General features: G+C 44.0%; 1 protein-coding gene across 4 annotated transcripts in view; it reads right to left on the bottom strand.

The window, feature by feature from the left end:
• Positions 1-1,200: 1,200 nt before the first annotated feature.
• ACP6 (acid phosphatase 6, lysophosphatidic) overlaps positions 1,201-17,548 on the bottom strand; it is a 62,614-nt gene continuing 46,266 nt past the window's right edge. For all 4 annotated transcript variants that reach the window (XM_029578342.1, XM_029578344.1, XM_029578345.1 and 1 more), the window contains 4 exons: positions 12,754-12,854; positions 10,595-10,690; positions 9,726-9,891; positions 1,201-1,589 (listed from right to left, as the gene is read on the bottom strand). In XM_029578342.1, coding sequence (XP_029434202.1) covers positions 1,443-1,589; positions 9,726-9,891; positions 10,595-10,690; positions 12,754-12,854 — 510 coding nt within the window. In that variant the 3' untranslated portion in view covers positions 1,201-1,442. The remainder of the gene's footprint in view (positions 1,590-9,725; positions 9,892-10,594; positions 10,691-12,753; positions 12,855-17,548) is intronic.

The raw sequence follows: 17,548 nt of genomic DNA, 5'->3' as shown, positions 1-17,548 counted from the left end.
ATTTTCCTAGGGTTGATAAATTAGATCTATTTGAGGACTCAGATTGAAAAAAGGATTTATAATTGTATATGCCTAATTTCAAATAGAAAGAATTTGGTTTTTTTTTTCTCAATTTCTATTAATAGAGTTTTTCTGTTTGTTTAAAGTATTTGAAATTTGTATATCAATTTTTTCTGTTTTCCATTCAAGTGTTATCTTGAAGATATTGTAAAAAAATCTTTAAAATTAAAAAATAAATAAATAAAAAGGACAAACTCATGTCAATTCATTCATTGTAGGACACTAAGAAGAGGGAAAGTTTATTCCTACCTATACAAACTAAAGGGTTTGTAATATAGATATATTCACTTAACATTTATTGTTAAAATTTTGTCCTATAACTTTAGACTGTGAAAAATCCAGCCTAACAAACATTACAAGCTAGAACATTGTGTCAAAAATCCTAATTATACAGATATTGATATTAACAGATGTAAGGTGGCTGGTACAGGCCACAAATCTCGTCCTTCAGGTCTGGGCAGTGCAGAACGAGATTTTTGGTCTGTTCTGGCCATTTTTGCATTGGGTTGAGCTCTCAAGTGCTGGTGGGATTTAAGTGGAAGATTTTGGGCTCTTGAGATATTATATGAGCTGTGGTATGTCCCTTCTCTTTCCTCCACCAAAGTCCCTTTAGCTCTAGCCTATGTATGCTTGAATTATGTCACTGGCTTGGCTCCTAATGCCACTGCTGGAAGTCTGTTCCAGGTGTGTCCATCATCCTCTTGGTGAAAAAATATTCTCTCCCATTCCCTTTGGAACTTTCCATTCCATGGAAAATATAACTCCTGCAAGTACTTTCTTAAAGGCTGATAGACTTCTGAATGTCTATGTTCATTTTCCCTCCTTTCTTCTAGACAGTACAACTGTAGTATCTTCACTGTGTCTCTGATTAGGGCATACCAGTTGTCTGTCCAGTCTCCTTCAGGATTAGGTAATCTAGGCTAAGTCTTTCCAAGTTTTAAAATCATACATTGTTAGAGTGGGGCTTGCACTTTTTCCCCCCCACAATCTTTAAATCTGCTCCTGAGGCTTTACAAGGAAAACTGTGTAAGAAATTAGAAACTAAGGCCAAGAAAGGGTCAATACAAAATGGGAGAAAACTAGAAACAGCACAGAAGTAGGAGTAGCAGCAAAACCAAAGGGAATAAGCAAGAACTGCAGTTCAGGCATGAAAGGAAAATTTTATTTGTGGCTAGGTTGACTATCTTTAGGCAGTTAGAAAATCTTAAAGTTGAATTCTCTATACATTTAGGAAGTGTACTCAAATTAACAGTTTAAAATTCAGAAATGCTCATTTGAATTTAAAGCAAATTATGGGGCTGGATAGAATTGCCTGAAACAGTACAAGCTCTGTCCTAAATTAATTTAACATTGAAGCATAAAACTCCAGCAATGGCAGGGGGTTAGTTTGTGTTTCCGGGTGGGTGTTGCTGTTCCCCTTGGGTGCAGAGGGTGCTGTATTCATCTGGGCTAAGAGCATAGGCTGAAATCCTATTTAGAAATTCATCCAGTGTGCAAAGAGCAGTCCTGCACCCTTTCAGCACCTGCTCCTAAAGGAAAAAAAAGTGAAAAGTGTGAATGTATTTACATTGCAGCAGTTGTCTCATGTCATAGGTATGCAAAGACACTAAGAAGATGAGTAGGGCTCGTGCGTTGGCCTATGGTCTATTGGTCTTGGAGAGAATCCTTAAATCCATGCAGAGATGTGCTTCCTATCTGCCCAGTCCTGGTACTGCTTTTTCTATACGGTCTGGGCTGCAATTTATACAGCTGTAAGGGAGAAAGTGAGTTGGGAAGCAATGACACACAGCATAAACTTGGTGGAAGAGGAAAGCAAGCCAGACCCAAAGGGTAGTAAGAAAAGCTAGGGAAAGGAGAGGAGGAAAAAAAGCTACTCAGCATGGGGAACCTACTAACACAGAGCCACGTGAGACACAAATTCCACATGGACTGAAGCGAGGATGCCACCAAAAGTAAACACACTTCTTTCTAACTACACTCGATCCGGTTGATCAAAGCAAGACATTGACAGGGCCTAACCCCAGACAAGGTTCATCACACTTGGGTCCTGTTCTAAGCTCCTTGCATGGGCAGAGCAATTACCTACCATTACATGGCCACTCAGGTTTTAGCTTATTGTCTGGATGCTTTGCAAGATGTGATTGAAGTGTTAGCTTTTGCTAAACTTTCTTCTAGAGATGCTATGAAGACATTTTTTTTTTTTTACCATTCACCAGTCCAACCATTATAAGTGGGTTATTTCCCCTTACCAGCAGATGGAGGCAGACAACACTATTTTCCTGTGTGACATCACAGCCACTTCATAGGAGGTGGTGCTAGCAGCAGGAATCCCGTACCCTTCGCACAAAGCTTCAGGTCAGACTCCCTAGACACAAAATGCTAGCCATTGATAACCACTTCAACCGTGAACAAAAATTCCCTGCCCCTGGAAGGAGAAGGTAATGAACACCACAAAGGAAAAAACAACACACTGGCAGCAAAAGGCTCAATTCTGCCTTCACTCTCAACCCAACCAGTCCAACAGTTACACAGCTGTGCTTCCAGGGTGGGTCCTGGACTGATGTAGTAGGATTAATGGAAAGGAAATTAGCAGGTAGTGAAATTTCTCCTTCCATCTTGTATGGCTAAATCCATCCAGCCATTACAAGTGGGAAGTACCAAAGCATCAATTCCCAGGGGGGGAGGAAGCAAGGGTTGCACATAAAACTCCTGCCCCATAAATGGACTCCTTCCATGCAAGCACGTCTAGATGATAATGCTTAACACAAGAAGGCAGGGACAACCAAGTAACCTCCCTGCAAGTGTCCACAGGCGCTAGGGTGTGCACCTCCACCCAGGCTGCTGAGTATGCATGTACCAATTCAGAAGGCTTTCAGTCCTTGAGCACATAAGCAGACTCAATAGCGTCTTTTATTCATCAGGCCAAGGTAGCTTTAGAGGCTGCCCCTTGCTTAGAGGGACCTCTAAATAGGACAAACAACTTGTCCAACCTATAGAAGTTGATAGTGACCTCTAAATAGCACAAAACCATTCTACCATGTCCAGGCACCGGAGGAACCAGTACTCCAGCCCACATTCCTCCCGAAAGAATGTCAGAAGGGAAACACTTGATTGTGAAAGGCAGAATTGACCTTAGGAAGAAACGATAGAACCGGCAGGAAAGTGACCATGCTCAAGGAAATAATCAAACAACGGTCTCACTAAGACAAGGCTTGAAATTCTGAGACCTACCCTGCTGAACAAATTGCCACCAAAAATGCCGTCTTTGGAGAAAAAGCCTTTAGTGATGAGTGTTTCAGAGGCAGTCCCCATAAAAGCCTTCAACACCAAATGTAGATCCCATGGGGGAATGATGGGACGAAAGGGGGACTGCAACCTCTTTATGCTTCTCAAGGACATGTCCAGGTGAGCCCCCAAGGGAGGCTCCCCTAAGCGGACCGCTGACGCAAGCAATAACGGTATAACTAACTTCACAGTAAAGAAAGGCTGTTCAAGTAATGTTACTGTATGTTTTAGTTTGCACATTGATAAGGGTTTTTTGTATTGATTTTGTTTATAATGTAGACAATTATATAATGTGCATGGCATCCTGTAAACCTTTGCGATGTAATGAGTAGTGGTACATAAGAGATTTTTTAAATAAACCTGCACCTTCAAGGAATTCAAGTTTATCAAAACTGCTTTGAAGCAAAGCCAGAATGCCAAGGAGACTCCGACCTGGAACCACAACCCTGTTCAAGCAGCCAGACACAAATATACACCAAAGATGTGGGATTTCAAAAGCATGTAAATCACCACAGGGGGAATACCCTTTCCTGCAGAGCTGCTTCCGCTCAATAGCTAGGCAATAAGACAAAATGGAGCTGGATCCTCCATGACCACAGGATCTTGAACCAAAAGGCCCCACACCCTTGGCAAATGAAAGGGCACAGGGACAAGGTTCACATACCATTGTCAGCAAGGCCAATCCAGTGCCACCAGAACAACCCAGTTGCTTTCCAATTCCACTCTTTGGAGCAGCCTGCCTATGAGTGCCCATGGAGGAAAGGCATACAGAAGGATGCCACCAGCTAGAGCGACTATGCCCTTCGACCCCTGCTCTCAGCACCGACTTAAAAAAAACCCCAAACATTCTACTTTTGCATTCCTTCGGGTTGCCATCAGATCCACATACGGCTAACTCCACCTGTGACATTCGGTAAAAACACATTGGCAACTCACATTCTGCAGGATCCAACTGGTTTTAGCTGAGAAAATCGCCTTGCACGTTCTGCTGACCAACAATGTGACCTGCCAAAAGCAGCTGCAAGTTGTTCCCATCCATGGGAAAAGCAGCAAAGTTTCAAACAAAGCCGCCCCCCCCCCCCCCCGGTTCCTCTTTGCCGATTCACATATTCCACTGCCGTGGCATTGTCTGAAAGGACCCAAATGGTTTTCCCCTGAATCAGAGGGAAAAATAGAGGGCCTAGCTGAATGACCCTGGTATCCAGCTTGTTGATGGACAAAGAGGACTCCAATCAGGGACCCACCTGCCTTGAGCCATCTGCTTCTGTCAATGAGCTCTCCAATCCAAGAGGCTTGCATCCATTGTCACTAAAACCCAGGATGGCATAGTCAGACTGATTCCCTTCAGGAGGTGGCAAGATTCATTCACCAGGCCAGTGACATACGAACCCATGGGCACAGCCAAAGTTTCACCCCATAGGGCTGGGACTCCGGAGACCATCTGGACAGAAGGAATACTTGCAGCAGAGGCATATGCGCTCTGGCCCACAGAACAAGATCCAGAGCCGCTGCCATCAAGAAGCCCCTGCAGATAGTCCCACGCTGAGGGCACCAACAGCTCCAGAAAGCTCAGGAGCTGCTGATGCACCTTGTGAACTTGTTTGTCCAGGAGGAACACCTGACCCACCTGAGTGGTGAACCTCACCCCTAAGTACTCCAGGGACCGGGTGGGCTGAAGGCAAGCTTTCTAAGACCTACACACTCACTGTGGCACCCAAACCACCTCCTAATACAATGGTGCATGTATTAACCAATCATTGAGATAGGGGAATACCATAATTCCCTTGTGCCTAAGTACCATCGCTACCACAACCGTAACTTTGGTAAACAGCTGTGGCACAGTTGCAAGCCCAAAAGACAGGTCCCAGAACTGAAAAGGTTCCTGCACCACACAAAAATACAGATGCTTTTGATCCCTTTCTGGGATCAGAATGTGAAGGTAGGCCTCTGCCAGGTCCAGGGAGCAAGGGAACTCCCCCTGATGAACCAGGGCAAGGATGGACCTCAGCATTTCCATGCAAAAACTCGGAAGCCTTGGGCAGCAATTCATGCCCTTGAAATCCAAGATAGGCCAAAAGAACCTGTCCTTTGGCACCACAAAATAAATGGAATAACAGCCCTGACCCCATTCAGAAGGGGGTACCGGACCCACCACACACACTGCTTGACCAGCATGGTACAAGGCAAGACCAGAAAGGCATCTTTCATGGGACAACAAAGGTCCACTGCATACTCTGAGTCACAATCTCCAGTGCCCATTCCCTGTAAAACTCCTGTAGATGTCGTCCTATGGGAACCAGCAGAGAATGGATCCACATGCCCTCAGGAGGTAGCTCTGCCCACCACTGCAGCCATCGGATCTCTGTATTCTGGCTTCCCAAAAAGACTGACCCCCCCCCCCCCAGCCTGTCAGCCCAGTAAATGTGGTGGAAGTGGACTGACTCAGACAGTAATGTTGTGAGGACCAAAATTGCCTGTGACCTCTGTTCCCCCTATAAACATGAACATCCTTTATCCTTGGGCAATCGCTGTTGCTTTGGGTCTCCCAGATTCTTTACCAATTGGTTGAGGTCTTCCCAGAATAGAAGCTTGCCCTTAAAGGGCAACTTCCCCAATCAAGTCTTAGAGCAAGATTGCCACCCAATTATGATGCCATAACAACTGGCAGACTGCCATCGAAAAGGGCCACCGATTGGGATGAATTATGCAACAATTCAGTGTGTCCGCCAAAAAAGCGGCTGCTGATTCCATCAGAGCTACTTCCTCATTCTGGATCCAGTGAAGAAACAGCCACACACTATAGCGGAACAAACAGAAATAATGAACAGCTGTTGCTGACAAAATAAGCAGGTTTTGCAAAGGTTGCTCCATCTTCTTTTCCTGTGGATCCTTCAAGGACATGCTCCCTTCTAACGGTATAGTAGTATGCCTGTTGCTTGCCATCACTAGAGCATCTACACCAGGACCTGAGAAAACATTTGTACTATCGTTGGAGGGACTTGTGCAGGAGGCCAATGCTCCGAAGACTTGACTCCAGGGATTCCCACTTAACCAGCATAATCTCCTCCACCTCCAGATGGAGAGGGACACCTATAGTAATCTTACAGTTGCCCTTAATGATAGAATCCCACCGGGGTTTCCTGGGGCTGTGACTCTAAGTGAAGACAAGCTATCACCTGGCCAATCAAGGCACTTATCTGTCTTTTTGATAGGGATGAGATAATGGAGTAAGCCTCCAAGATGGGATCGAGCTCTTCTTTCTCCAAGGGATCCACACTTTTATCATCCCCTGGACCCTGTGCTCTCTTGGCTGGAAGCAGCGGGTAAGCGACCATTGCTCGACATCCTGTTAGTGACTCCACAGCCTGTACTCCAGGCTGAGTATATGCACAAAAGGCCTGCCTAAGGAAATGGGAAAATTCTCCCCTGGGATGAAGGCATGCTCTATACCCTGCTGTGATTCGCCTGCCTCCAACCCCAGAATCTAGCTTCTCCCTGAACCCAGCTGACTTAGCGGTCTCTGGACCCATATACATGGGTGGCCCCAAAATGGCCACCACCTCCACAGCCCATGCACCTACCAGCTCCAAAGAACCGAAGAAGCTGCCAAGGACAAATGGAAGCGAGCCTGCCCATGGAACAAGTGCCCGGTCGTTGCCCTGTATGACAGCACGCTAAACATGTCTCCCTTCTCCCCTGCTGTGTGGGCTCCACAGGCGTCGCACAGATACTAGCACAGTCACCATGAGGGAGAAAACAGTAACCACGAAGACAACCATGAACCATGCACCATGCAGGAGGCTGCCACGAACACCCCCCCCCCCCCAGCTGGCAATACTGTGCCCTCCCCCGACTATTTCCAACTCCTTAGCATCTCTCTAATGGACCTCTTTGCATTTCTTCCTTTTTTTTAAAACCAGCATGAGTGGGGGGAGGAGATCAGATAAGTTACTTCAGAATGCCGCTGCCAGAGTCCTCACTGGAAAAAAGAAATCAGACCACATAACCCCCGTACTCAACAATCTACAGTGGCTACCGGTAGAGAAAAGAATAGAGTTCAAAGTTCTTACAATTCTACACAATGCAATTCATAAAGTAGACACCACAGCCCTGGACAATGTCATACATATACACAGGTCACTACGTACGACAAGGTCAACAAGTAAACTACATCTTGATGTGCCATCACTACCACTAGCCAAACTGTCCTCCACAAGAAACAGAGCCATCTCCATCATTGGCCCGAAATTATGGAACTCGTTACCTCATCACCTGAGCTCTCAAGAAAACATTAAATCTTTTAAAAAAGATCTTAAAACTTGGCTATTCAGCCAAACATTCAAAGACAGCATAGAATAAGACAACAGACCACACCCATTGCGTGTCCCACCTTGGGCATGCAATTTCTCTCCAATGACTACCTCTCTGACTCATAGAAACCTTATCTATTTTCACTCGTTATCAGCTATCCCCTTACATGATTTGAGCACGGATATATACCTCGCTATATTGTAGATATTGATTTGTATTAAGTTATTGTTCGGAACCAGTTTCAGTTTCTGTTAAATGTAACAGGTTTGTTGTAAATGTAAACCGGAGTGAAGGCAACTTCTGCTATACCTCGGTATATAAAAAATGCTAAATAAATAAATAAGGCACAGAGGAGCAGGGAAAAATGTGTCCAAGTGAGGAAAACAAAGGGAGGAACCCCTGGTATTTTTATTAACTCCCTTTTTACTCAAGGGCAGCCTCAACCAGGGACCCCAACAGGGTTTGGGAGTACAAGGGCTTGCTCTTCTGACCGTAATCAGTGGCTTGGCCCAAGGGTCTAACCACAAATCCACCATCAAGCTGTTCCAGCCTACCATCTGCTGGAGGCAGAAAATACTGGTTCCTACTGCTAGCACAACACAGGAAAACGGTGTTGTCTGCCTTCATCTGCTGCTAGGAGAGAACCCACTTGTAATGGCTGGCAAGACAAGATGGAAGCAGTCATATAAAGAGTTACACATAAGAGGCCCTATACCTGTGTATTTTTGTCTTGACTGATCCCTACACAAAAAGCAGGTAGACTGCACCTGCAGGGTTGGCCGATATCTGGGCAGTATAATTTGTGTAGTTACTCTGGACTCCAGTTCATAGCAGTAAGTGTTATGTTCATTGCTCTAATAAATGTTTTTGGAATTTGAGAACTGAGTCTTATCTGAATATCTCAAGTTGGATCAAAGGTTATCTGGCTGTCTAGCAGCACAAGGAAGGAAGAAAAAGTGCTTGTGAGGACAGCATGCTGGTATTGCTTGTTATTTAGAAACCTAACCACAAAGCTTTGTAGTAATCAGAAAGGTGGGTGAGAGTGAAAACAAATTGCCCTTTTTTTTTTTACTGCAAATGAATGCATACAAAGGAAGAAGACAAAAACAGCTGTCCTGAATATTTAGAAATCTTTCAAGTGGTTATACTCTGTGGTAGGCATGTATCCTTAGCAGTGTAGACAGAATAACTGAACTGACTAAATGGACTGGATGATCTTTTTTTGTTCTGCTGTGAAGCAAGATTTGCCTACGGTAGGAGCAGCTTTTGGAACCAGGGTGTGCAATTTTATTAAGCCCATGCTCACTGCTTTTGCCGTCAGCCTATTGTGAGAGTTTGAAACCTCTTTAGTAAAGGTGAGTTCTGCCGGGCTGTAGAGGACCCTCCCACCCCCACCAGCAATTATAACCAACTGGTAAGCAGCCTAAATCTAACATGCAGACCACAGGCAGGGTTAAGGGACCAAATCAGGAGACATGAAATAAGGTCAGCTCCTAGCGTAGCCTAATAGTGATTAGTATGCGAGAAAGGCAGGAAATCGTTGTGTTCGGTAGAAAATGTCATCCACTGAACAACTCACCCTAACCCAAAGGCAAGGACTGGGAGCTCACTGCATCAACTCATACTGGTAGGGGGGGGGGATTGACAGCTGCTAATTAATAAATGGGAAGCTAACCCCCCAACAGCTGTCCCTGCAGAAGCAGAGAGGGGCACAGTCACACCTGGGTGGCAGAAGGGCAAAGAGATGGCCCGACCACAGGCCTCCCATACACTTCTAGTCCCTTTTCAATCTTGTCTTCTTTAGCTCCCAGCTGAAACTTTCTGCTCTCACGCCTTCCAATACAGAGCTCGGAGAAGGGGGGTATTTATCATTAATAAATGTCAATAAAGAACTTGATGCAGAGGCTGGGAGCAGCCTTCCACATTGTAAGGCATGGAAAGTTTAGCTAATGCAGCTGAAGTAAGCAGTCAGGTGTACTACAGGTAGATGTATTTAGGCCCCTGCCCGCATGAGGCACAGCCATATGCCAACAAGTTTGGCAGACCTCTCTGCCCGCACGTGTCCTTACCTCTCCCTTGTAGCAGAGCCGTACAAACCACATCTTTGAGTATTGGTGCTGATACAGTTCCAGTACTAGGTCCGCAGCATATGGTGGCCACTTGTTATCAAAAATGCCCAGTGCTGTTAGAAGAGGTATGAGTGTAGTGTCGTGAACGGCATACAGAAAAAGCTTCCTGAGGAAAAACAAGATTCTGAACGCAAGACTCTAGGCCTTTTTTTTTTTTTTTTTAAATCACAAGAAAACAGAACCCGCGCTATCCTAACCTGGATTTAGGTGCAACACTCCCCTTACTCTGCACCCCAAGCAGAATCTCCTCCTATACCAACCTGATACTACTCACAAATTCCCATCCCAATGACTCCTAAAACACCATGCCTTTTGTATATAACATTTAATTTGTATACAACATTTAATTTGTATATTGTTTAACTATTTCTATTCTTTCCTCTCTTCTTCCTTCTCCAAGTTCGGCTACCCCTGTTAAATGTAACTGTACCTTCGGTCACCACAGTTCTAGTTTTATGTTTATAATGCACTCCCGTTTTATGTAAACCAGCAAGATATGTTTTCATGATTGCCGGTATATAAAAACTCTAAATAAATAAATAAATAAATAAATAAAATCCCACTCTGCTCAGTCACTACCAGCCCATACAAGGGACAATCAACAAGTTCATATCTGTCAATGACATGAGTTACAAACCTCACTTAGCACACCAAGCAAATTTTCTACAAAGCAGAACCCCTAGAATAGCCATACTGGGTACATTAATCTATACATATCAGAAACCTGTGCTCCCTCACTGACAGAATTAGATCCCGTACTGCCCAACACAAGGATCCTGTCCCCTTCCCTCGCCCACTCAATTCCATACCTTGACTTTGTGGTGGCAGAAGAGCCGTTTGCAGTCTGCAGCATGTTGTCCTGCAGGATGTACAGGAATGGGCCTACACTCAACTGCAGAACCTCTCTAGAAAAGATGCAATTTAAGCATAATGTAATTTAAAGTTGCAAGCAATTATTAGCAGCTTAGCGCTGAGCAGCTATTTTTCATGTTTGTTCAGAGGTCAATATTCAGTAAACGGACAAGCTACCCGGCTAAAATTAATATTCCACTGAATATACTTGCCTAAAGTTATCCGGATACTGTTCACATTTAACTGGTATTGTTTGAATATTACGGGTTAAAGCTTTGAAAGATATCTGGCTGTGTGGCTGGAGAACTTGCTATTTAACTGTCTATGTTTAAAATACAGCTGGTTAAGTGGCTGGAAAATAAAACTTAAAAAAAAAGAAGTTAGAGATGATCAGGCCCAATCCTCCAGCCCCCATCCCAGAAGAATTTAAACATGTTTTATTTATTTTTATTTATTTAGATTTATATTCCGCTTTTCACACTTTTTTTCAGCACTTCAAAGTGGATTATATTCAGGGACTTTAGGTATTTCCCTATCCCCAGAGGGCCTACAATCTAAAAAAAAGCTCAAGCATAGTGCGCGATTTTTCACACACAGGCAAAAAATGAACAGTAGTGACCCGAGGTCAATCCCCCACCCCCTTTCCTAGTTTTAACTATAAACCTCAATCCCCTCCTGCCCCACAACCTCCGTTCCACCCTCCCACCCCTTGGACGCCCCTGACTGCCTCTTGCAGTTTCCCAAAACCCCTGTCCAGAGTACAGTAGTCTCCTACCTGCTCCTGGATGGTTTGGGGGAGGGGGAGGGGCTAGGGGATTGTGGGTGGGTAAAATTGAGACTTAAAACTAGAGGAGCGGGGGGCCAGCCTTGGGTCAAGAACACCAGCTGATATTTATAATTTTTATATTTGAGGGATGGGGGAGTAATCAGCTGCTATCCCTGCACTTTTATTTTCGGGGGGGGGGGGGGGGGGGGGGTTTAACTGTTTTCTGGGAAGGAAGCAAGAAGATTGGGCCTGAAAGCTGAAAAGTTATTTTTTTTCCCATTATGTGGCTGCAAAAGAAAGTTAGCTATATAATGAATATAGCCAGTTCAGTAGCAAATTATCCAGGTACACGGGGCCAGATTACGTTAGTACGGCTCTGAGTTACCTTGTTGACTTAGCTGGATACTGCTAAATACTAGAGATGTGAATCGGAACCAGAATCGGTTCAGATTCCGGTTCCGATTCACATCATGGTTTTTTTTTTCGTCCGGCCCGATCGCGGTTTTGTTTATCGGCTGCGCCCGAGCCGATAAACAAAAAACCCACCCCGACCCTTTAAAACTAATCCCTTAGCTTCCCCCACCCTCCTGACCCCCCCCCCCCCCCCAAAAAACATTTTACAGGTACCTGGTGGTCCAGTAAGGGTCCCGGGAGCGATCTCCCGCTCTTGGGCCGTCGGCTGCCAGTAATAAAAATGGCGCCAATGGCCTTTGCCCTTACCATGTGACAGGGTATCTGTGCCATTGGCTGGCCCCTGTCACATGGAGGGAGCACTGGATGGCCAGCGCCATCTTTAAAAAATAAATGTGCCATCAAGGCCCCAATTCAGAGGTAGTTGTATACAGGTTTCTGATGTACCATAAAGCATATTTAGATCTTGAATGGAAAACATGGGCAACTGCCATTATCACCAGATGACTGGTTAAGAGCTTTTTTCCTTCCAATATTGTGTACTGCAGAGTTACGGTTGTGTTCTATCTGGCACCATTTAATTTCTCCTTAGTTTGCAGGTTAAAATAATCTTTCAGCACTGTGATTGCCTCCCTCCTCTTCTCCAGGATATACCGTACATATATAGGTCTTTAAATCTGTTTCATACACCTATAAACTGAAAGACTGCACCGCCTCTACTCTGTGTATGAACTTTTGGAAGTACAGCCTCCAATATTGGAGACAATTTTTCAGGTGAGAGCTTATCCCTGATTTGTACAGAAGTGTCCATCTGATATCAAAGACTCACAGCAGGAACACAGGAGGAGTAGACTGAATGGTTCATGGTTGCACACTAATATGAACTACACTCAATTACTGCTTAAAGCCAGGCCTGGCTTCTCCAGGGGAGGGACTGACCTTTCATCCGGTTCCAGTACATAGAAGATTATGTCAATCGCTCGTTGTTCTATCTGCTGCAGCATGTCCTTCAACACCAAGGAGCCAGCAAGACCATGAGCCTAAGAGAAGGAAAAACAGCCACTGAAAGTTCAACTTCACTAACAAATCCAGGAATAGAAGAAAAGGAAGACATCTCTACACAGCATGCTCTAACTCTCATAAGGGATTCCTTCAGATGTCCTTTACTAAGATTGGGAGAGCATGGCACCCTTAGTACATCTTAAACAAGCTAAAACCACCTTTGTTTTACTTTGATCCCCAAATGTGTATGACTCATGTAAAGCTAGGGTCACTCACTTAAACCCTGGCATAGGTGCCTTGAACTTAAGGAAAAAAAAAAGAACATGAAAAGTTACCATACTGGGTCACACAGAGGGTCCATCAAGCCCAGCATCCTGTTTCCAACAATGGCTAATCCAGGTCATAAGAACCTGGCAAGTACCCAAACATTAAATAGATCCCAAGCTACTAATACCAGTAATAGCAGTGACTATTCCCTAAGTCAACTTGATTAATAGTTTATGGACCTCTCCTCCAGTAACTTATCCAAACCCTTTTTAAACCCACCTACATTAACTGCCCTAACCACATTCTCTGGCAATGAATTCTAGAGCTCAATTGTGTGTTGAGTGAAAACATTTTCTTCAATTTGTTTAATTGTGCTACTTGATAACTTCATGAAGTGCCCCCTAGTCTTGTATTAAGTGAAAGTGTAAATAACCAAGTCACATTTACCTGTTCAAGACTTCTCATGATTCTGTAGACCTCTATCATATCCCCCACCCCCTAGCAGTCTTCTCTCCAAGCTGAACAGCCCTAACCTCTTTAGCCTTTCCACATAGGGGAGCTGTTCCATCCCCTTTATCATTTTAGGCACCCTTCTCTGTACCTTCTCCAGGGCAATTATCTTTTTTGAGATGTGGTGACCAGAATTTCACACTGTATTCAAGGTGTGGTTTTCACCATGGAGCGACAGAGGCATTATGACATTCTCCATTTTATTCGCCATTCCCTTCCTAATATTTCCTAACATTGTTTGCTTTTTTGACTGCAGTGGCACACTGAGCCAACAATTTTAATGTATTATCCACTATGATGCCTAGATCTTTCTCCTGGGTGGTAAATCCTAATATAGAACTTAACATGTAACTATAGCATGAATTATTTTTCCTGATATGCTTCACCTTGCATTTGTCCCTACATTTCATCTGCCACTTGGATGCCCAATCTTCCAGTCTCGCAAGGTGGTCCTGCAGTTTATCACAATCTACTGAATAATTTTGTCTCATCTCCAAATTTGATAACCTCACTCATTGTACTTCTTTCCACATAATTTACAAATATATTAAAAAGCACTGGTCCAAGAACAGATCCCTAAGGCACTCCACTGTTTACCTTTTTCTACTGTGAAAACAGACCATTTAATCCTACTCTGTTTCCTGCTTTTTAACCAGTTTGTAATCCACTAAAGGACATCACCTCCTATCCCATGACACTTTAATTTTCCTAGTAGCCTCTTGTGAAGGACTTGTCAAACGCCTTCTGAAAACCCAAATACACTACATCTAATGGTTCACCTTTATCCACGTTTATTCACCCCTTCAAAAAAGTGTAGCAGATTTGTGAGGCAAGACTTCCCTTGGGTAAATCCATGCTGGCTGTGTCCCATTAAATCATTTTTATCTAAATGTTCTGTGATTTTATCTTTATAATATTTTCACAATTTTTCCCAGCACTGAAGACAGACTCACCAGTCTATAGTTTCCCGGATCACCTCAGGAGCCCTTTGTAAATATCGGGGTTACATCGGTCACCTTCCAGTCTTCAAGTACAATGGATGATTTTAATGATAGATTAAAAATTACTTGTAATAGATCTGAACTTTCATTTTTGAGTTCTTTCAGAACCCTGGAGTGCATTCCATCTTGTCCAGGTGACTTGCTACTTCTTCACTTTGTCAGTCTAGCCTACTACATCTTCCAGGTTAACTGTGATTTGGTTTATCTGAATTGTCACCCTTGAAAACTGTCTCCGAATCAGGTATCTCTCCAATATCCTCATCAGTAAACACGAAAGCAAAGAATTCATTTAGTCTTTCCATGATGACCTTGTCTTCCCTAACTGCCCCTTTAATCCCTCGATCATCAATGGTCTAACTAACTCCCTCGCAGGTTTCCTGCTGAGCTGTGAGCAGCAGAGGGACCAGACAAAGCAGACAAGTTTGTTCTGGAAGGATGTTCCCAAAATGGCATTTTTTTTTACATTCCCACCAGTCAGAATGAAAGGAATCACAGATGAAACAATTCAGTGCTCTGGCATTTGCTACAGTTCCAGTAGATAATAGAAGTGGAAAGAGCTTCAAGATTAGAAATATTTTTTGCTAGGCTTGCAGGGAATTAGTGCAGAGCTCAGTAAGGTTAGGATGGAAGCAGAGTCACAGAGGGTGAACCGAGAGTAGCCCTCCGGTTAGAAACTTGCAGTCTGACACAGAAGTTCATGGGCAACAGGAACACTGGATTCTGGAACAGGCTATAGTTTTGCAGGCATGAATTTCTGCCTCCTCTGTCTAATTTTGACAGTGTTTGCATTAAGTGGATTTAAGGAAAGCCAGGCCGTGAACTTTCTGGGCAGCAGGTAGCATGTTGTCAAGAGCTGGGGTTTGAAGCTTGGGACTCATTTTAGTTGCATCACAGCCAAGACATACCAGTGAATAAAGGGTTTGAAAACTAGTACTCCTTACACACCCACAAGGCAGTATTAGGGAATTTACACTTGAAACACTTTGGAAATAGTAGTAGGTTCCAAACTTGGCAACCAGGGCATATCCAATAGAGGCCGTATCAGTGATTGCTTCAGGAATTGAAGCTGGAGAACAATCCGCTAGAGTAGTTACATTTTTTTCTGGACTTGCTGGGCTTGCCAGTCTCCTGCTGTGCTGGAACTGAATTTGGTGGCTTGGAAGCTGGTTTGAGAGCATCACAGGGAGGACAAGCCTTTACACATGCTGGGTTCACAACACGGCATGCCACACACTTTCCCTGAATAGGATTAGGAGAACCACGCCTGGTATATAAAAAATGGTGGTGGGTTCCAACACTGGCAGAAGTTACAGAAGTAAGCAGCAGAGGTAAAGGAAAATTGGTTCTTAACTGCTAATTTTCGTTCCTGTAGAACCACGGATCAGTCCATACCATGGGTTGAGCCTCCTGTCCAGCAGATGGAGACAGACCAAAAGTGTAAGGGTATCCTATATCAGGACACAGCCTACCCTGCTTCCCTTCAGTATTTGTCTTGTCTCCAGCAGATGTGACAGCTCACCCTGCGGTTCCCTTACTTCAGTCTTTTTCGTACCCTGAGGGGTCCTTTTCTCTCTATATTTCAAGCTCAAGCAAGTACTCTTACTTGTATTTAATATATTTAAAATTTAAAAAAATGACTTCGACCCAGGTTTTAATACTGCTCTGTTTTTTAGGAGACAGCTCTGTCTCCTTGCTCTTGGCTTGCCCCTTGAGTTACCTCAGTCTAGGCTCCCTTCCCGGTGATCCGTGTACCTGGGGCGATACTGGTGGTCCAGTCACTCCCCCTGAATAACTGCCTTGGCCCCCGGGACGCTGTAATTCCCCAGCTGCATTTTCAGGGAAGTTCATTCCCCTGACTGGCCAAACAAATAACAAAAAAAAAAAAAAAAAAAAAGAGTACATAATACAAGATTCTTTTGACTGAAGGCAGTTCGATTGCCTGCACTCGTTCCTCTCCTCAGCACTACTCAGCTGATTCCCCTGCTCGCGGCTCTGTTTAGCTCTCCCTCATGCCGCGATCGCGTGCTTGTTTAGCCTGCGGGGAGCCTGCCTTGCGGCTCTCCCACGATGGGCTATGCTGGGTGTGCCTACCGGGTGGTGAGGGTCCCTTTCGAGGCGCAGATTCCCTCAGGGAATGACCTCCTAAGTTTGGGCCTGAGGCAACGGAAGTTAAAGCAATTTGCCCGAGGTCATAAGGAGCAGCAGTGGGATTTGAAACCTATGATTATAGGTGTGAATTACTGGAATTTGCTTTGTACTGCAAAAGAAATGGCAGAATATCAAATGGAATAAATTGTGCATAACCTAAATTCCGATTTGGCTGCAGAAGTCATGAGGATGGGACTGGAGAGGGATCAATGGAAGGGAAGTGATGCTTTCCAAGAGAACACCAGCGTTTACAATAAATTCAGGGAAACAGCTATGTCTTTTGAGTAGTTTACAGCATAGGTGACAAGTCTCTGACAAAGAGAAATCAAGGAGTTATTTGTTTATTATTTATTTATACAGTTTTCTATACCGTTGCACAGAAAAATCTATCTCAATGGTTTACAATAAATTATATTAAAAGAAAAATAGATAAACTACATAATGTTCACAAAATTATCCAATATACATTATCAAAATCAAGATAAACTAGAACTAACTAAAAACTCCATTAATTAATTAAAAGATAAAAAGTAGGAATCATAAAAGGATATAGGTTTCTGCTTGGGGCTAGTTATCAATCGAATATGCCTGTTGGAAAAGCCATGTTTTTAATTCTTTCCTTAACCTTTTCTTATCAGATTGACATTGAAGATAAAACACCCAAGTGTGCCATCTTTGGGGAAGGTAATCTTGTGTTCAGAGGCAACCACTAAAAAGGTCCTGTGATATCAGGAGGCCCTCACTACTTGTTCGCAGAACTTAACAGCAAGTTAGGCCAGCCCTGCCGTGTACCTGCCTGTAAAGTG

This window comes from Rhinatrema bivittatum, chromosome 15 (genome assembly GCF_901001135.1).
Source record: "Rhinatrema bivittatum chromosome 15, aRhiBiv1.1, whole genome shotgun sequence".
Classification (NCBI taxonomy): domain Eukaryota; kingdom Metazoa; phylum Chordata; class Amphibia; order Gymnophiona; family Rhinatrematidae; genus Rhinatrema; species Rhinatrema bivittatum.
The sequence above is the reverse complement of the archived record's forward strand: the minus strand, read 5'-3'. Positions and strand labels throughout refer to the sequence as shown.